General features: G+C 63.7%; 2 protein-coding genes across 2 annotated transcripts; both read left to right on the forward strand.

Moving 5' to 3' along the window:
- The first annotated feature begins 2,162 nt into the window (after nucleotides 1–2,162).
- Nucleotides 2,163–4,524, forward strand: SHKBP1 (SH3KBP1 binding protein 1). The gene is given in 12 exon segments (XM_069775404.1): nucleotides 2,163–2,338; nucleotides 2,419–2,501; nucleotides 2,594–2,784; nucleotides 2,885–3,000; nucleotides 3,078–3,165; nucleotides 3,257–3,373; nucleotides 3,484–3,654; nucleotides 3,734–3,883; nucleotides 3,968–4,064; nucleotides 4,148–4,326; nucleotides 4,402–4,472; nucleotides 4,474–4,524. Coding segments are annotated over 12 exon segments (1,347 nt in total). The 5' UTR covers nucleotides 2,163–2,290; the 3' UTR covers nucleotides 4,510–4,524.
- Nucleotides 4,525–7,981: 3,457 nt separating this feature from the next.
- Nucleotides 7,982–19,957, forward strand: LTBP4 (latent transforming growth factor beta binding protein 4). The gene is given in 27 exon segments (XM_069775403.1): nucleotides 7,982–8,229; nucleotides 9,524–9,733; nucleotides 9,850–10,082; nucleotides 10,607–10,862; nucleotides 10,941–11,063; nucleotides 11,459–11,623; nucleotides 11,803–11,949; nucleotides 12,033–12,218; nucleotides 12,981–13,112; nucleotides 13,645–13,770; nucleotides 13,849–13,974; nucleotides 14,375–14,494; nucleotides 14,574–14,699; nucleotides 14,782–14,907; nucleotides 15,189–15,311; nucleotides 15,397–15,528; nucleotides 15,780–15,911; nucleotides 16,187–16,312; nucleotides 16,411–16,707; nucleotides 16,940–17,008; nucleotides 17,094–17,222; nucleotides 17,544–17,629; nucleotides 17,631–17,691; nucleotides 17,810–17,962; nucleotides 18,496–18,903; nucleotides 19,005–19,130; nucleotides 19,530–19,957. Coding segments are annotated over 27 exon segments (4,281 nt in total). The 5' UTR covers nucleotides 7,982–8,009; the 3' UTR covers nucleotides 19,673–19,957.
- Nucleotides 19,958–20,033: the final 76 nt, after the last annotated feature.

Here is a 20,033-nt window from a genome sequence, read left to right on the forward strand (position 1 = left end):
CCTGGGTGCCCCCCCATCCTGGGTACCCCCAAATCCTGGATGACCCCCCCTAAACCTGGATTTGGGGAGGGGGTTGGTGCCAGAGGAAGCTGCTGGGTGGGAGGGGACAGCCCCCCCCAAATTCCCCCCCTTCTCCTTGGTGTCCCCTCCCTCAGCCCCCCCTTTTCCCGTGCACAAGCCATAGAGCCGGGGGGGGTCCCCATCACCCTGGGGGGGGGGCCCGATCACCCGGGGGGGTCCCCAACACCCTGGGGTACCCCAAATTTGACACTGGGGGGTGTGTGACAGAGCCACGGGGGGGGCGCCCCAAACTCGAGGGTGGGGGGGGCAGAGTTTGTATTTGTAAAGATTTTAACAAAAGCCAGGAAAATACCCCCCCCCCAAAAAAAATTAACACCTCCTTCCCAAGCACTTGGCCCCCCCCGGGGACCCCCCCGGCCCCCCCCGGGGCCGAGCGCCACGCTGTGACTGTATAAATGTAATAAACCCCCCGCTGCACCCCCCCCCGCACCCCCAAATAAAGGAGCAGGAAGGAGCCTGGGGGGAGCCCCCCCGGTGGTGTGTGTGGGGCCTGGGGGGGGGGCACCCCTGGGGGGGGTCTGAGGGTTCAGGGGGGGCTGAGGGGGTCATTGGAGGGGTTTGGGGGTGCTGGGGAGGGTTAAGGGGATTTCTGGGGGGGTTAAGGGGGTCGCTGGGGGGGGCCTGGAGGGGGGGTTGGGGGAATCCCTGGGGGTGTGGGGGGGCTATTGGGGGGAGTTGAGGGGTTCCTGGGGGGGGCTGGGGGGTACCTGGGGGGGGCTGAGAGGAGTTTGGGGGGTCTGAGGGTTTGGGGGGGTAATGAGGCTGTGGGGGGCATGGGGGGGAGGGGGGCTTTGCGCTCCCTGTCCCTCCCCGTCCCGCCACCAAGTGATGCTGCTGGCCCTTTAAGATAGGGCGGGATCGGGACGAAAAACCCACCCTCTCTGCCTGAGTGACACCGCGTTTGGCCAATGGGCGTGCAGGATCTGCGCGGGCTGGACGAAACCCAACAGCGGGCGGGAGGGTGCGGCCGCAGGGGGTCTCTTCGGATGAACCAATAGCGAGCAGCGGAGGGAGGGGCGCTAGCACGGATCGACCAATAAGAAGCTCGGAGGCGGGTGGCCTGGTGGTTGTGTAGCTCAATGTGGGCGGCAAGAGGCGCGTGGGCCTGGTCCTACGGGACCCCAGGTTCCCCTCCTCTCCCTTCTGGTTCCCCTCTTCCCCACCCCCCGGTGTCCCCGCTTCCCCTTCCTCGCCCCCCCCGGCACTTTGGGGTCCTCCCTGATTGTGTGCCCCGCCCCGCTTTCGCTCTCCTGGTCCCTTCGGATTCTTTCCCCCCCCGCCTTCCCAGGACCCCCCCAAGGTCTTTTTGCCCCCCCGGGGGTTTATGCCCCTGCCCCCCCCAAGGGTCTTTCTTGTGTTCCCCCCGCCCAGCTCTGACCTCCCGCCCTCTCCCACAGGTTCAGCACATCCCACCAGACCCTGACCTGGATTTCAGACTCCTCCTCCAGGTGACGGCGGCGGGGGGACACACAGCACACGCACAGACGCCCCCAGGGAAAGGGGAGGAGTGTCCCGGGGCTGGAGGGGGGTCCACACAGGACCCCCCCCAGCCCCTCAATCCCCCATATGTCCATTCCCCCCCACCAGCCTCCTGAGTGGTTGCATCTCCACCTTGAAGGATGAGACGGGAGCGGTGAGTTCTCCTTCCCGAGCCCTGGCGGGGGGGAGGGTGTCCCAAATATTTCATGTGTTTCATTGATCGGGACCCCATCATCTTTGCCCCCACCCTCAACTTCCTCTGGACGAAAGAGCTCGACCCCTGAGGCATCAGCATCTCCCTCCTCTTCCACGAAGCCCAATTTTACGGCATCACCCCTCTAGGTGATGACTTTTGGGGGACTGACTGACCCTCCCCCCCCAATATTCCACATTTTGGGATTCATGGCTCTGTTTTTTCCTTCCCCCCCCTCCCCCAACTCTAAGTTCACCACTTGCAGCTATGGGAGGAATTGGACCGTTTGTCTTGCAGCAGTGTCCTCTTCAACAGGTACCTGCCCCCCCCCCCCCCCCCCCCCGCTGCATGGGGAGCAATCACCCCTTAACACCCACCCCCCCCTCAAATTTCTTCTCCTGACCCCCCCAACAGTCTTACCAGCCAAACGCCGTAACCAGCACAGCATGGCAGGGCCACAGATTGCTGCCCGTTTACTGGCAACGACCAACAGAGCCCCGGTGCGATGCAGTAACACCGTGCCCCCCAATTTGGGTAATGCCAGTTTACTGGGGCGCTTGTTGGAAGATCGAAGCCTCGCTGCTGGTAAGGATGGTACAACTGGGTAGTTTCTCCGGTTCTAAACCGTTGTGGCACAAGCTTTACCACCTGGTTTTTCCCCTTAGCGAGTGAACTGGGAGCAGTATGGATCGTCTGCAGGCATCAACTGGATCACGGTGGCTTATGCCCAGTTCCTTGTCTGCTATAGGTAAACTGGGGGGACCGGGGACCCCCATCTTGTGCCAGTGGTGTCCCTAAGCCTCCTGCTGCGCCCTGCCATCTTCTCCTGCTTGTCCCCAGGATGAAGGAGACATCGGGGTGGCAGCAAGTCTTCTCCAGTCCCCACTTGGACTGGGTGATCAAGCAGGTGGCCCTTAACGCCAAGGTGCTCGGTGGAGCTTTGGGTGACCACAACAAGATGGTGGCGGTGGCGTCTTGCAGTGAGATCATCCCCTGGGCCCTGCAAGCCAACGGCAATGGCAGCGAGATCGGTGAGAAACCATCCCTGCCCCTTCCACCAACTCAATCCTGGAGGATTTTGGCAGGATCTGGTCTTCTTGGCTTCTTTCTGGATGTCTTCTCCTCACCCAGGTGTCTTCCACCTGGGAGTGTCAGCGGAAGCCCTCTTCTTCGTGGGGAACCAACTCATCGCCACCAGCCACACTGGCAAAATCAGCGTCTGGAACGCTGTCACCAAGCACTGGCAGGTGAGCGCGGGTACCACTGCCTGCCACCAGTTTGTCCCCAAATTGTCCCCAAAACTCCCTTCCCATCCCTCCTGCAGATCCAGGACATCGTCCCCATCAACAGCTACGATGCTGCTGGTACCTTCCTCCTCCTCGGTTGCAACAGCGGCTCCATCTACTATGTGGGTGAGCGCCGATGACGTGGCTCTAACCACCCTGGCCGGTGGCAATGCTGCCACTGTCACTGTCCCTCTGTGTGTGTCCCCTCCACCCCTAGACGTTCAGAAGTTCCCCCTGCGTATGAAGGACAACGATCTGCTGGCGACAGAGCTTTACTGTGACCCCACCGAAGACTCCGTCACTGCCCTCAGCATGTACCTCACTCCCAAGACCAGTAAGAGCTCCCGCTGCCCACCCTGGGGGGGTTCCTCACCCCATCAGTTTGCTACTGGGATGAACTGGGAGGGCTTTGGGATCATTTTGAGGGGGGTGTTGTGTCCATAGGTGACAGCGGGAACTGGATTGAGATTGCCTACGGCACCAGCTCCGGCGTAGTACGGGTCATCATGCAGCACCCTGAAACGGTGGGCTCCAGTCCTCAACTCTTCCAAACCTTCACTGTACACCGCAGCCCCGTCACCAAAATCATGCTTTTGGAGAAACACCTCATCTCTGGTGAGCGCCGGGCGAGGAAAACACCACTGGGCGAGGAAATTGCCGGCGTTTGCTGCTCATCCACCCTCCATTTTCCCAGTTTGTGCCGACAACAACCACGTCCGGACCTGGACGGTGACTCGTTTCCGCAGGATGATTTCTACCCAAGCCGGCTCGATGCCGTTGGCTTCCTTCAAAATCCTCTCCCTGGATGATCTCAACGGTCCTGCCGGCTGTGGTGCCGGCACTGGTATCGATAAGAGAGCACCGGGTTTGGCGGTAAGGTGGGACGATGGCGCGGGATGGGCGCTGAGCCATGGGTTTTTACCGGCAGGACCTTTCGGTGAATGGGACAAGCAGCAGGTCCTCATCCAAAGAGTGGTGCTGGATACATGCCAGGTCTTCGTCCGGCTTTCCTCCACCAGTAAAAGGTGAGCGCTGATGGTTTTGCCACTGGCGAAGGAAAAATTGGGGTGCTGAGGGGGGTTATGGAGTGTCATCCCCCGCCCCCCAGGATCTGTGAGGTGCGTTCAGTCGATGCTGCAGCCATCACCGCCTTTACCGTCCACGAGTGCGAAGGCTCCAGCCGGATCAGTTCCCACCCACGCTGTTACCTCTTCACCGGCCACGCCAATGGCAGTGTCCAGATGTGGGACCTCACCACTGCCATGGAGATGTTGGGGAAGCCCCCAGGTAAGTGCTGGGGGGGAAATTTTGGGGTGCTCACCTTCCCCAAAAAAAGCCCGATCCTCACTCTTCACCCCACAGAAGCCAGCAGTTTGACTGAAGAAGAGCTGTTACAGCAACTGGCTCAATGTGATTTCTCAATGCAATTTGACTTTAACTGGACCCCCCCGGACCCCCAACACCAGGTAGGGAAGCGCCACAGCCCCCCTGCCTCCCCTTCCACCCCCCCCAGGTGTCGCGGTAGAGACAGACATGACAAGTAATAGATCATGCAAAATGGCCACTTTATTGTTCTAACACACCTTTTTATCCCCTTCTTCAGAGTATGTGTTAGTATATGATTGGTTTAGTTAGTAACTAACAATTCATGATTGGTGAGTTCATCAGGATGGTTCTTCTTATCACTATCTTGTTTTTGTACTGGTCTTCTCGGATCTTTCCAGACTCTCAAGGATATACTACAAGCTGCTCAAGGTCGCACTGTTCTCGAACTGTCAGGCATTCCACAGACCCGTTGCATCCCTCGACACCCAGGTTTTTGGGGGTTCCCCACCGTATTTCCCCCCCCTCACTGAAACACTGTAGGGACCCCCTGGGTGTCCCCCCAACCCTGTTATCAGGGGGCAGAGGGGGAGCCCCCCTTTTCCAGGGGTCCCCAAGGGGGGGGCAGTTTTGTGGAGTGCTGCCAGGAACTGTCCCAATGCCTCAGCCCCCCTGTTTTGGGGGAAAAAACAAAACCCTCTGCCCCCCCCCTCCACATTGCCCCCCCCCCAATTCCAGACACCACCACCCCCCCCCTGGTTCCCAGGACTGTGGCCTCCCCCTCCCTAGGCCTGTCCCTACCCCCCAACTGCTGACGCTCTCCCCATCGTCCCATTGGTAACCCCTAAATCTCGGCTTAACAAGATGTCATTTTGAGGGGGGCAGGACCCCCCCACCATGTGCCTTTGCTTTGGGGGGCACCGCTGTTGTCCGTCCCCCCCAGATTTTGGGGGGGGCACAGAGGAAGGCCCCCCCCCATGCTGAAGTGCTGTGGGTTTTGGGGTTCCCCCTCCATACACCCCCTTTCCCCTCTGCTTCGTGCCCTGGGTTTTTTTGGGGGGTCCTGCTCCCCCAGCGGCATCTTGGGGTGGGGGGGTGGCCCCCTTTGCCCCCTATAGCGCAGGCCCCCTATAGCTGACCCCCCCCCGAGCCCCTATAGATGGTCCCCCATTGCTCAAGCCCCTCTATGCCCCCCTATAGCTCTCTCCCCCCTCCCCCCAGCTTAGCCCCCTATGACGCCCTACAGCTCTTGCCCCCATAGCTCAGCCCCCCCCATAGCCTGGCCCTATAGCTCATTGTCCTCCAGCTCCCCGTGCTCCTGAGCAGGTGGGGGGGGGGCCACCAGGCACAGGGACATGCACATGCAATGCGTGTGCACACACAGGGTAGGGCATGGCTGCCACATGTGTGTGCATGGCACAGACATGCAGCATTGGGTGTGGGCACACGGCATCACATGTGTGTGGGGTGTGCACGGAGCCTCACATGTGTGCACGTGGCCCCACGTGTGGAGCCTCACATGTGTGCACATGGCCTCATACACATGTGGAGCCTCACACACATGCACACAGCAATATATGCTCGCACATGGCATCAGATACGTGCACACAGCCTCACATATATGTGCACAGCCTGACACGTGCATGCAGTCTCACGTGTATGTTCACAGCCTGACGTGTGCACAGAGCCTCACATGTATGTTCATGGCCTGACACACATGCCTGCAGCCTCACATGTATGTTCACAGCCTGATGCACGTGTGCAGAGCCTCACATGTATGTTCACAGCCTGACATGTGTACAGCCTCACATGTGTGTTCACAGCCTGACACATGTGCACAGCATGATGTATGTGCAGCCTCACATGTATGTTCACAGCCTGACGTGTGTACAGCCTCACATGTATGTTCACAGCCTGACACGTGTGCATAGAGCCTGACATGCGTGCACAGAGCCTGATGTGTGCACAGAGCCTCACATGTATGTTCATGCCCTGACACATGTGTGCAGAGCCTCACCTGTATATTCCTGGCAGCCGCTGCTAGAAAAAATTTGGGGGGGGAGTGGTTCCCTTGCCCTGTGCCTCAGTTTCCCCTCTTGCAGCTGGGGGGGTGGGGGGGTCCCCAGGTTTTGGGGGGGGTATGGCCCCCCCAAATACAGTGCCCCCCCCCTCCTCCAGCCCCTGGCTGGAGCTTGGGCCCCCTCGGCCGCTGGTGTCGGAAGGGTATTGGGGGGCTATAGGGGGCTATAGGGTCGGGGGGGGCTGGGGTGGGTTGTGGGGGCTGGAGGGGATGGGGGGCCCTATGGGGTGTGGGGGTTCTCTGTGGGGTTCCCAATGGGGTACAGGGGTCCCCTCTGGGGTGTGGGTATTCTCTTTGGGGCTTCCTATGGAGTATAGGGGGTCCCCTATGGGGTGTAGAGGTACAGGATATGGGGTCCCCTATAGGGTTTGGGCTTCCCCTATGGGATATGGGGGTTCTCTAGGGGGGATCCCTATGGGGTTTGGGCATCTCTAGGGGGTTCCCCTATAGGGGATACAGGGTCCCCTCTGGGGTGGGGGTCTTTCCTTAGGGTAGAGGGGAGTTATAGAACATGGGGGGCTGCCCCCCCGTATGACTGTATGTGGGGTCCCCCCCAACCGCCTGACCCCCACAAAGACCCAGCACCCCAAAACCCCCATGGACTGCCCCCGCCCCAGTAAGGAAGGACCCCCCATTGCACCCCTATATTGGAGGGGGCCTCAGCCTGTGGACCCACCCCCACCCCATGAAGGGGGTCAGTGATGTGGGGGGGGACCCCCAAAATGGTGGGGGGGCGCAGGGGGGAGTGCAGCCAGTGCTTCCAGCTGGAGGATGAGGACAATGTTTCTGGGTGATGTCACCCCCCCGGGTTGGGGGGGGGGGGGGAATGATGACACAGCAGGGGCTCCCTGGGGGGGTGGCTGGGCAGCCTGGGGGCCCCCCCCCTTTCTGTCCTGGGGGGGGGCAGCGTGGGTGGCTCAGTGCCCATCATCGTGGCCTTATGGCTGCTGCCCAAAATGGGTGTCAGGGTGCAGATGGGGGAGGTGTCTACAGAGGGGACCCCCCCCAACCCCCCTGAGAGAGGGCACAGGCGTCTGGGTGATGTCAGCGGGGGGGGGGCGATGGGGCCCTGCTGTCCTCCTGTGTCCCGCCCCCCCCCCCCCCCCCCGTGGTGGGGTCCTGGGGACCCTGGTGGGCTCTGGGGGTGGTGGTGAGGGACACACACACTTGTGTCGTGTGTGTCGTTTCCCCCCCCCCCCCGCAGTGAGGTCCCTCAGGGATGTCCCCATCTGGGGTGTGTCCCGTGTCCCCACCAACATGTGTGTCCCCCCGTGCTTTGTCCACACACCCCCCCCCAGTGTCCCCTCTCCCGGTCCAAGTGTCACTTGTCCCCATCCCGGTGTCCCAGGTCCCCAGTGAGCTCCCCCGCCTTGTGTCCCCTGTCCCCCCCAATGTCCCCCCCCAAAGTCCCCTGTCTCCCCCCCGCGCGCGGCCCCGCCGTGGGGGCTGGCCATGGGCTATCCATACACACACAGATACGGGGGGGGGGGGCTGCTCAGCCCCACCCCGGAGCCTCCCCCCCCCCATTTCCCTGCCTCCTCCGCCCCGGGGGCTCGAGGCGACGGCGATGGGCCCTGCGCTGCTCCTGGCCGCCGCCGCCACCGCCTCCCTGGCGCTGCCGGTAACCGGGACCGGCCTCGGCCCCGCCCGGCTCCGCTTGTTCTTCACCCCCCCCCGCTGCCGGTTCCGTTGCGCCGGGGGTCATTGCGTTCATTTTTGTCAACGGGGGGGGAACGTCACCGCCTTGGAAAGCGGTCATCCCCCCGGGGGGAGCGGCTTCCGTCTCGGTCAGTGCCGGGGCGGGAGGGGGGGTGTCGGTGAACCGGAGGGGGTCCGGTAAACCGGGGGGGCTCGGGACCCTGGGGAGGGGGTGTCCGGTAACCCGGAGGGGGGCTCGGGACCCTCGGGAGGGGGTGTCCGGTAAACCGAGGTGGGTCCGGTAAACCGGGGGGGGGGGGTTGGGACCCTGGGGAGGGGGTGTCCGGTAAACCGGAGGGGGTCCGGTAATCCCGGGGGGGGAAGTCGGTAAACGGGAGGGGGTCCGGTAAACCGGAGGGGGTTGGGACTCTGGGAGGGGGTGTCTAGTAAACCGGGGGGAGGGTTGGGACCCTGGGGAGGGGGTATCCGGTAACTCGGGGAGGGGTCCGGTGGAGCAAGACGGGGATCGGGACTCTGGGAGGGGGTGTCTGGTAAACCGGGGGGGGTCGGTATCCCGAGGGGGGGACACTGTCCGGTAAACTGGGGGGGGGGGTTGGTGGACTGGAGGGGTGTTGGAGTGTGGGGGGGGGGCTCCAGCACCCCATGAGGGTCTTCAGGAGACTGGGGGGGGGTGTCTGGTAGACCGGGGGGGGTTGGAGTGCGGGGGTGGGGGGGGCTCCAGCACGCTGGGGGTGCATGGGGGTCTTTGGGGTGCAGGGGGGGTGACTCCAACAGACTGGGGGGGTCCCTGGGGTGCAGGGAGCTCCGGCACAGCCCCCCCCCCCGCCAGGACAAAGAGGGTGGGTGCTCAGGGTGCACCTGCCCCCCCCAACTCCCCATGGGGGGGGGTGTCCCACAGTCCCCCCCAGTGCACCCAGGCTGAGCCCAACCTGGGGGTCTTGGAGGGGGGTGTCCCCCCAAACCCTCTCCCATTCCTTCCTGAGCACCCGCTCCCTCCCACTTGGGGGGGGGGGGAAGGGTGCTGAGGGGGGGGGGGAAGGTGGGGCCCCATCCCACCCACGCAGCGCCATGAGCTCATCGGCCCCGGCGGATCCTGCTTGGAAAACGTCGGGAATTTGGAAAAATAAACATTGGGGCCCCAAGAAAAAAAAAAAAAATTGGAACCCGGACCCATGGGTCCCCTTTCCTTGGATATTTGGGTTTTCCTGGATGGATCTGGGGGACAGACACCCCCCTCCCCAATTATCATCACCCCCCTCCCCATTTTAATGGAATGGGGACCCAGGCATCCGGGTGCTGCCCCACACCCTTTTTTTTAGACCACCCACCACTGCACCAGCATCATCACCCAGATTTATTTGGGGGGGGGTGATGTCCTGATATTGGAGTGTTGTGTGTGTGTCCCCCAACCTTGCCTTGCAGTTGTCTGCCCGCTGCTGTGCCAGAATGGGGGGGTCTGCGCTCGCCCCGATAGCTGCATGTGCCCCCCCAAATTTACCGGCAAGTTCTGTCACCTCCCAGCTAATGGCACCTGGGGGGACGGGGGGGTCCCCCAAAATCCGGGGGGGCCCCAAGCTCTCACCCAATCCGTCTACACCCTACCCTTGGCCAACTATCGGGAGGAAGAGGATGGTGAGGACCCCCCCAACGTCACTGCTAATTTGGGGGAGAGGGGGGTAAATGGGTGCTGTGTGTCCCCCCAGCACCCATAGCACCCCCCCCAGCATCCATAAACACCCCCCCCCCAGGTGCCCAGTCCATGGTGAGCATCCACGTGCAACACCCACCTGAAGCCTCGGTCACCATCCATCAAGTAGAACGGGTGCGGGGGGGGGATGAGACACCCCCAGCCCCCGCAGCACCCAGAGCCCCTCGCCCGGCACCCCTCTACCGTGTCCTGGCGCAGAGCAGCCCCCGGGTGCTCCCCAGTGAGGAGGGTGCTGGGTATGGGTACTGCTTCCGGCAGCTGCGCGGGGGAGAGGTGAGACCCCCACCCTGGGCAGGGGGACACACATGGGTGCTGGGGGGACATAACAGGGATACAGGTGGGTGCTGGGATGGGGCAGGAGGAGATACGGGTGCTGGGATGGGGATGTGGGTGCTGGGAAGGGACATGGGTGCTGGGACATGGGTGCTGGGTGGGGGGGCATGAGTGCTGGGATGGGGGACGTGGGTGCTGGGAAGGGACATGGGTGCTGGGACATGGGTGCTGGGTGGGGGGGCATGAGTGCTGGGATGGGGGGGCATGGGTGCTGGGAAGGGGACATGGGTACTGGAGATGGGACATGGGTGCTGGGATGTGGCAGGAGAGGACGTGGGTGCTGCAAAGGGGATGTGGGTACTGGAATGGGGTGCTGGGGGGGGGGTACTGGGTGCTTGGGGCGGGGGGGGAATGCAGCAGGTGGGACCACGGGTGCAGTGCAGGGATACAGTCACCAGGAGGCCCCCCCCCATGGGTGGGGGTCCAGGGGGGGTGTATCCCAACCCTTCTTCCCCCCCCTGCAGTGCAGCTCCCCTCTCCCTGGTCTCCGCACCCAGGATATCTGCTGCCGGGGGGCCGGAGTGGCCTGGGGGGTCCACAAGTGCCAACCCTGCGACAGCCACCCCCGTAAGGACATTGGGAGGGATACACACAGGGGACATGGCAGGGAGGGGTGGGAAAAAGAGGGGGGTGTCTCATCTCTGCACACCCCCCCAGACCTGCTCCAGCAGGATGCTCTGTGTCCCCAAGGCTTCCAGCGCATCAATGGGTCCTGTGTGGGTGAGTTGGGGGGGAGTAAGGGGGGAGTGGAGGGGGGGTCTGATACCCCCCCCCATTTCTGCCCCCCCTCCCCCCCAGATGTGGATGAGTGCCAGGAGGGGGGGTTCTGCCAGAATGGGCTCTGCACCAACACGCGGGGCAGCTTCGCCTGCCTGTGCCAGCCGGGATTCCTGCTGGATTCTTCCCGGTCCAGCTGTATCTGTGAGTGGCAGGGTTGGGATTGGGAATGGGAATGGGATTGGGAATGGGGTGGGGATGGGATTGGGAATGGGTGGGATGGGACTGGGAATTGGGGATGGGGTGGGATTGGGAATGTGGATGGATTGGGGTGGAATTGGGAACAGGGATGTGATGGGAATGGGTGGGATGCAACTGGGAATGTGGATGGGATTGGGGTGGGATGGGATTGGGAATGGGGTGGGGATGGGATGGAATTGGGATGGGGATGGGATTAGGAATAGGATGAAGATGAGGATGGGTTGGGGATGGCATTGGCATTGGCATTGGCAATGGGATTGGGATAGGGATGGGGTGGCCTGCTCTCCCAGGCACTCACCCCCCCCGTCCCCGTGTCCCCGTCCCCATTCCCCCCCCAGCCCACCAGGTGATCTCAGAAGCGCGGGGACCCTGTTACCGTGTCCTGCGGGAAGGACGCTGCGCCCTCCCCACCCTCCGCAACATCACCCGCCAGATCTGCTGCTGCAGCCGGGTGGGCAAAGCCTGGGGGGCCACCTGCCACCGCTGCCCCCCCTTTGGCTCTGGTGAGACCCCCCCCAACACCCCCCCCCCCCCCCCACCGGATACCTGGGTCCCCTCCCAGCACCCTTCATCCCTAGGGATGCTCCGAGGATGCTTGGGTGCTGCTCTGTGGGGGGTGGTGGGGTGCAGATTTGGGGGGTGACACCCCCCCCAAATTTTCACGCCCTGCCCCCCATCACAGAGGGGTTCAAGGAGATCTGCCCGGCCGGTCCTGGTTACCATTACTCCGCTTCTGACCTTCGCTACAACACCCGTTACCTGGGGCAGGATCTGGCCCACGTCCCCCTTGGACATCCCCGCGTTGTCACCACCACCCCCCCTGCCACTCGTGAGCACCCATTTGTCCCCCCACCCCTTAACCAGCACCCCACGCCTGCTGGGGTCCCCCTCACCCCCACCCTCGCCCTGTAGCCCGCTGGCAGGAGGAACGGCACCCAGGTCCCCTGCCCATCACCTGGATGCCACCCGTCCCCACGAGGCCACCGCTGGTCCCCGAGAGGCCCCCCCCCGCCCCCGAGGTCATTGTGGTACCACGACCCACCCAGGGGTTGGTGGGACCCTTCCCCACCCTGCCCACCCAGGAGGGGCCAGGCCCAGGTAGGGGTTTGGGGGGGGTCTGGGGCGGGGGGGACAGTTGCAGATTTGCATGCACGCAGGTTTGCGTGGGGCTGCACATGTGTGCACAGTTGCATGCACGCGTGGTTGCATGCACACATGCATGGAAGCGCACAGTTGCACGTGATGCTTCCATGTGTATGCCGACAGTTGCGTGCATGCACACTTTGCACACACGCACATGGTTGCACGCATGCGCCGTTGCATGAATGCCCAGTTGCTCGTGGTTGCACAGGTGTGCAGGGTTGCACACATGCTCTGTTGCATGTATGTGCGTGGTTTCACATGTGCAGAGTTGCATGCATGCACAAGCAAGTGCATGCATGGGTGCACCCCCATATGGTTGCACATGCACTGCTGCACGTGTGTGTGCTTGCACACATGCACTGTTGCATACAAGCAGAGTGTGCATGGTTGCACATATGCACTGTTGCACATGCGTGTGTGGTTTCACCCTTGCACAGCTGCATGAATGCACAGTTGCACATGCACAGTTGCACATGAATGTGTGTTTGCACGCATGCACGGTTGTGTGCATGCAGAGCTGCACACGTACACAGTTGCACGCAGGGCTGCAGGTGTGCGGGGTTGCACGTGTATGCATGCACGCAGCCTTGCACATGTGCACAGTTGCAAGCATGCACTGTTGCACATACACACTCGATGGTGCTTGCATGAGTGTGCGCGGTTGCACACGCATGTGCCCAGGCCCCCCCCGTCGTCGTTGCCCCCCGCCTTTTGCAGCAGCTGTCGTCAGCATCTGCGAGAGGAACCCCCAGATCTGCGGCCCCGGGCACTGCGTCCCCCGTCAGGGTGGCTACACCTGCCTCTGCCACCCCGGCTTCTGGCTCAGCACCCAGGGCACCCACTGCATCGGTGAGGGCAGTGGCAGGGGGAGAGCAGGGGGAGGGAGCTCCAGGCTGATGGGGACACGAGGGACTGGGGGCCCTGTCCATCTGTCTGTCCGTGCAGCCACCCACCTCTCTGGGCACCCATCCATCTCTCCTGGGCACCCACTCACCTCCCCATGCACCCACCTCTCCTTTCTAGCTCTCTGGGCACCCATCCATCGCTCCATGCGCCCACCCATCCCTCTGGGCACCCACCTCTCCATGCACCCATCTGTTTCTCAATGCACCCACCTCTCCTGTCTATCTCCCCATGCACCCACCCATCCCTCCAGGCACCCACCCATCCCTCTGGGCACCCACCTCTCCAAACTCCCATCTCTTCATGCACCCACCTCTCCACGCACCCATCTTTCCATCGCTCCATGCATCCACCTCTCCACGCACCCACCCATCCCTCTGAGCACCCATCTCTCCTATCCACCTCTCCATGCACCCACCCATCCTTCCAGGCACCCACCTATCCTTGCACCCACCCACCCACCTCGTGCTCTCCCCAGACGTGGACGAGTGTCGGCGCAGCCCCTGGCCCTGCCCCAATGGTCGTTGTGAGAATTCGGTGGGGAGTTACCGCTGCCTCTGCTCCCCTGGCTACCGCCCCAGCGCCGCCAGCACTGACTGCCAAGGTCAGTGGGGACCCTAGGTGCCACCCACTGGGACACCTGGGTCCTTGGGTGGCCTGAGACCAGCCCGTGTCCTCGCAGATGTGGATGAGTGTGCCCAAAGCCCCCCACCCTGCACCCATGGGCGTTGCGAGAACCTGCCCGGTGGTTACCGTTGCGCCTGCCCCGCCGGCTACCGGGGGACGGTGCTGGATGAACCCTGCGAGGGTGAGTGGGGGGATGGGGGGGACGGAGGATGAATCTGTGCCACGATGGGGCATCACCATGGTGTGGGGTCATCGCGGTGTGTGGGGGGGGTCACCATGCCATGGGGTCACCTTGCCATAGGGTTACCATGCTATGGGATCACCATGTCATGGGGTCACCATGCCATGTTCTCCCAGTGCAATGAGGTCACCATGCCATAGGTTCAACATGTCATAGGGTCACCATGCCATGGTGCCCAGGTGCAATGGACTCACCATGTCTTGGGGTCACCATGCCATGGGATCACCATGCCATGATCTCCCCATGCCATGAGATCAACGTGCCACAGCCTCCCCATGCAACAGCGTCACCACACCACGGGCTCACCATGCCAGTACCCCAACCTCTCCATCCCACACAGACATTGACGAGTGTGAGAACCACCTTGCTTGCCCTGGCCAAGAGTGCATCAACACCCTGGGCTCCTTCCAGTGCCAACCCTGCCGCGAGGGCTTCCAGCTACACCGTGGCCACTGTGCAGGTACCCTCACCCTGTCCCTCCCAAGGAGCACCCCCAAATCCTACTGGGGACCCCCCTGTAACCCTTTTGCCCCCCCCAGATGTGGACGAGTGTGCGGTGGGTTCCCCCTGCGGTCCCCGTGGCCGCTGCGCCAACACAGAGGGCTCCTTCCGCTGCGAGTGCCGGCGTGGTTACCAGGCGGGCACCGGCGGTGCTCCATGCACGGGTGAGTGGGGACCCTCACGGCATCACCATGTGTTGTGTCCCCCCCCTCTGTCACCTGCCCTGATGGCATGGTGTGCCCGCAGATGTCAATGAGTGCCTGGAGGGCAACTTCTGCTTCCCCCACGGCGAGTGCCTCAACACCGAGGGCTCCTACACCTGCCTCTGTGCCCAGGGCTACACCAGCACCCCCCAGGGCACTGCTTGCACCGGTGGGTGACACCTGTACCCCACCCGCCTCTGCCCAACCTGCTCACCGTGCCAGTCATGGTCCCCATGCCCATTCCGGTCCCCATGCCCATCCTGATCTCCTGTATCCATCCCAGTCTCCATGTCCCCATACCCATCCCAGTCCCCGTGCCCATCCCAGTCCCCACGTCCCCATACTCCTCCTGGTCCCCATGTCCCCATACCTATCCTGGTCCCCATCCCAGTCCCCATGCCCACCCTGGTCCCCCTCGTGCCCCCCCCTTCACCCCGTGCCTCCCAGCAGACGTGGATGAGTGCCAGCATGGGGGCATCTGCGAGGGCGGCCGCTGTGCCAACACCGACGGCTCCTTTGAATGTCACTGCCCGGCGGGTTTCCGCACTGATGCTGACAAGGCCCTGTGCCAGGGTGAGGGGCTGCAGCCATCCCCAGGGAGGGGATGGGCACTGCGCGGGGCCATGGGACTGGCATTGAGGGTGGCTTGTCCCTGCAGACGTGGACGAGTGCCAAGAGTATGGTGACAGCCTCTGTGGTGCCCAACACTGTGACAACATCCCCGGTTCCTACCGCTGCGTCACTGATTGCCAGCCTGGCTACCGGGCTGGTGACAGCGGGGACTGTGTCGGTGAGTGCTGGGGTGGTACTGGGATGGACATGGGCAGTGAGATGGGCACAGGGACCAGGGTGGGCATGGGGACTGGGATGGATACGGGGACTGGGATGGGCACTGGGACTGGGATGAACACAGGGACAGGGATGGACTTGGGGACCAGGGTGGACATGGGGCTGCTCCTGGCCTGGAGCTGGGGCATCCCCGGTGTCCCCAGCCTGCCATGCCCCCCGGCTGGCCCTGGGGTGTCCCCACTGTCCCCGCAGACGTGGACGAGTGCCAGGAGTATGGTGCCAGCCTCTGTGGTGCCCAACGCTGCGACAACATCCCCGGTTCCTACCGCTGCGTCACTGACTGCCAGCCCGGCTACCGGGCTGGTGATGGCGGGGACTGCATCGGTGAGTGCCAGGGTGGGCAGCACTGGGGGGGGGTGAGTAGGGGACCATGCATACGGGATGGGGACACTGTGCCATGGGGCGCAGAGGGGCAGAGGGACCATGCCATGAGGCACAGGGTTGCAGAAGAGCCATGGGGCACAGGGCTACCGAAGGCCCACCCCACGCTGCGCAGAGATGCAGAAGCCCAACACCAGGGTGGGCTCAGCACCATGCTAGGGTTGCAGGGTCACCCACCACGGACCCCCCCCCCAAAACGCTCCCACACCCTTTCTCAGACGTGGACGAATGCTCCAACGGGACCTTGTGCGGAGCCCACGCCACCTGCCACAACCTCCCCAGCTCCTTCCAGTGTGCCTGCGACCCAGGCTACGAAACCGCCCGCCATGGCCACCACTGCGTGGGTACAGCTGGGGACCTGGGACAGGGGGGATGACACGACACATGATGATGACACCTGGGGACCAACCCCCCCCCCCCAATCTAATCATGTTTCCTGCAGATGTGGACGAATGCGAGATGTTACGGGGGGTCTGCGGGGCCGAACGCTGCGAGAACGTCGAAGGCTCCTTCCTCTGCCTCTGCCCCGACAGCCGGGATGAATTTGACCCTGTGACGGGGCATTGTGGCCCCCCCCCTGCCCCCCAAACCCCTCCCCAGCCCCCCGGCACGGCCGCCTGTTTCAGCAAAGCTTGTGGGGTGCTGGCACCCAACATCACCCAACAGCAATGCTGCTGCAGCCTGGGCTGGGCTTGGGGCACCCAATGCCCTGCCCAGCCCTGCCCGGCCCCCAGCACCGGTAGGACCCCTCTGGACCCCCCCTCAACACCCCAAAGCTCCCCCCCACCCCCCTGGGGTCCAGCCCCCTCGGTTGGGGGGTTCAGCCCTTGGCCTGGGCGCGCTGGTGGTGTCCTGGGTTTGGGGGGGGCATGGGGGGCAGGAGGGGGTGTACAGGCAGGGGATGGGGTGTACGGGCAGGGATCGGGGTGCACAGGCAGGACCCATCTTGGTGACCACACCGCCCCCCCCAGATGATCACCTCACCATCTGCCCATATGGGCACGGCCAAGCCCCCATCGGCCCCCAAAACTTGCCGGCAGGTGAGTGCTCCCCACAACCGGGCCTGGTGCCCGCTGGGGTCCCCCCCCCACTTTGGGGACCCCCTGACACTGCCCGTACCCCCAGACGTGGACGAGTGTCAGCTCTTCAGGCCCCAGCTCTGCTGGGGGGGGGTTTGCCTCAATGCCTCCCCTGGCTTCAGCTGCTATTGCCCCAGCGGCTACTACTATGAGCAGGAGCACCTGCAGTGCGTGGGTGAGACACCCCCCCACCTCCTGCCTGCACCCCTGCCTGCACCCTGACCACCTGCTGGCACCCCAATCCCTGCCTTCACCCTCACCCTTGCCTGCACCCCAACCCCTGCCTGCACCCCAATCCCTGCCTTCACCCTCACCCTTGCCTGCACCTTGACCCCTTGCCTTCACCCTGGCCCCCTGCCTGCACCCCAATCCCTGCCTTCACCCCAGTCCCTGCCTGCACCCCAGTCCCTGCCTTCACCCTCACCCTTGCCTGCACCCTGACCCGCTGCCTGCACCCCCAGCCCCCTGCCTAACCCCCTGCCCCTCTCCCCCCCAGATAACGACGAGTGTGGGGCAGAGGAGGCAGAGCCCTGCCTGGGGGGTCATTGCGTCAACACGGTGGGCTCCTACTATTGCTCCTGCCCCCCCCCCACTGGTCCTGGACGGGTCCCAGCGCCGCTGCATCACCAACGACACCCACCTGGGTGAGGGTCCCACCTACGGGTGGTGGTGGGGAGGGGTTGCTGGGCAAGGAAGGGGGGGTGTCCACCGCCTGATGCTGGTGTGTGTGTCATGTCCCCCTTCCCCAAATTTGCCCCATAGACGCTGCCCAGGCCGTGTGCTGGCAGGAGGTGGGGGTCGACCTGGTGTGCGGCAGACCCCGGCTGGACAGGCAGGTCACCTACACTGAGTGCTGCTGCCTGTACGGGCAGGCATGGGGCGTGGACTGCGCCCTCTGCCCCACCCGCCACTCAGGTGATGCCCCCCTCCCCTCCTTCAGTACCCCCAAATCTTCCCCACCCCATGATGGGTGCTGGGTTGGCATCGCCCTCCTTGCAATATGGGGGCACATGCTCCCCCCCCAATCCCCTTGCATCCCTGTGATGGGGACCCACTGCATCCCTGCTGACCCCAGGCAATGGGGGGACCCCCTGCACCCCCATAATGGGGACCCTGCTGACCCTCTCCAGCAATGTGGGGACCCCCTGCTCCCCCCACTTAACCCAAGCGATGGGGGACCCCCTGCATCCCTATGCCCCCCCCAATGATAGGGGGTCCCTTGTAGCCCCCCCCAGTTATGGGGTGACACCTTGTAGCCCTCCCAATTATGGGGACCCCTTTGCATCCCCACAGCCCCCCCAGTGATGGGGGGGGTCCCTTGCAGCCCCCGCAGTGATGGGGGGGGCCCCCTTACATCCCCAATGATGGGGACCCTCATGCCCCACCCTCCAGGCTGCATGGGGTGGGGGTCCCCCAAACCCACCTTCTCCTTCTCCCCTCCCCACCAGACGACTTCGAGTTCCTCTGCAACGTCCTGCGCCCCCCCAGCTACGGCCCCCCCCGCACCCCCCCCTCCTACGAATATGCCCCCGATTTCGCCCCCCCTTATGGGCTCCCATACGGCCCCGCCATTTTTGGGGGGCCTCGCGTCCCCCCCCCACCTCTCCGTTCTGACTACGACCTCTACGGCTTTGGGGGGGCAGCGGGGGGTTATGACCCCCGGGGGGACCCTCTTTACGCCCCCCCCCGTTATGAGGGTGATGATTTCGAGGACCCTCGACGTCCTTTCACCCATCGACCCCGGGGACCCCGCTACGAGCCCCCCGACCCCCACCCTGGCCCCCCCTGGTCCTACCAACCCCATGAGACCGGGGGGTTCATTGAGGAGGCAGGTGAGGATGAAGAGGAGGAAGATGGTGAGTTTTTTGGGGTACAGGAAGGGTGATGGGGGGGAAGGTGGTGGTGACCCCCCCCCAATCCTGATATCCCCCCCACAAACACCCTACCACCATTGCAGCGGGGGAGGAAGAGTGTGGGGTGCTGAGTGGGTGCCAGCATGGGCGCTGCATTCGGGTGCCTGACGGCTTCACCTGCGACTGTGACCCAGGGTACCGGCTGGACCCTGCCCGGCTGGACTGTGTCGGTGAGACCCCCCCCCACCCTGACCCCCCCCCCCAGCACCCTGACTCCTCTGGAACCCAGCCCCCCATCCTGGCACCCCCCTGATACCCCCTGGCACCCCAGACCCCTTCCCCTCCACCCAGACCACCTCCCCTGCACCCAGACCCCCCCCCGCAGCACCCAGACCCTGTCCGCAGCACCCAGACCCCCTCCCTGGCACCCAAACCCCCTCCCCTGCACCCAGACCCCCTCCCTGGCACCCAGACACCCCCCCCCGCACCACCCAACCCCCCTCCCCTGCACCCAAACCCCCTCCCCTGCACCCAGTCCCCCTCCCCAGCACCCATGCTCCTCCGGAGCAGCAACCACCCCTTCTTTGTGTACCCCCCCCCCAATATCCCTCCCATTCCCCCCCCCACAGACATCGACGAGTGCTCGCAGGCAGCTCTCTGCCTGCCTGGCCACTGCCTGAACACCCCTGGCTCCTACCGCTGCCTGTGCCCCCCCGGCCACGTCCTGGCACTGGCCCCCCCCCGCTGCCTGCCTGCACGCCCTCATGCCTGAGGACCCCCCCCCGCCATGCCGGGGGCCCTATATTTATTGTGTGTGTATATATATTTTATATATATATATAGGATCTGGGATTTGATGGGGGGGGGTCCATCCTGCCCCCCACCCGGACCATGGGGGAGCACCCATGGGTGCCCCCGCTGGCACCTGGCTCTGTGTTGTCTCCCCCCCACCCCCGTGTCGGGGTGCTGTGGTAAAGCATCCCGGGGGGGGGCAGGGAGTGGGTCAGTTTGGGAACACACACACACTTTTACAGAATAAAGGTTTTCTATAAAATGAGGGTGCCTGGGGGGTGGTTTTCATCCCCCCCCCCCCGTTTTGGGGGGGATATTTGGGTCCAGGCAGGACCCCCGCC

This window comes from Haliaeetus albicilla, chromosome W, assembly GCF_947461875.1.
Source record: "Haliaeetus albicilla chromosome W, bHalAlb1.1, whole genome shotgun sequence".
Lineage (NCBI taxonomy): Eukaryota > Metazoa > Chordata > Aves > Accipitriformes > Accipitridae > Haliaeetus > Haliaeetus albicilla.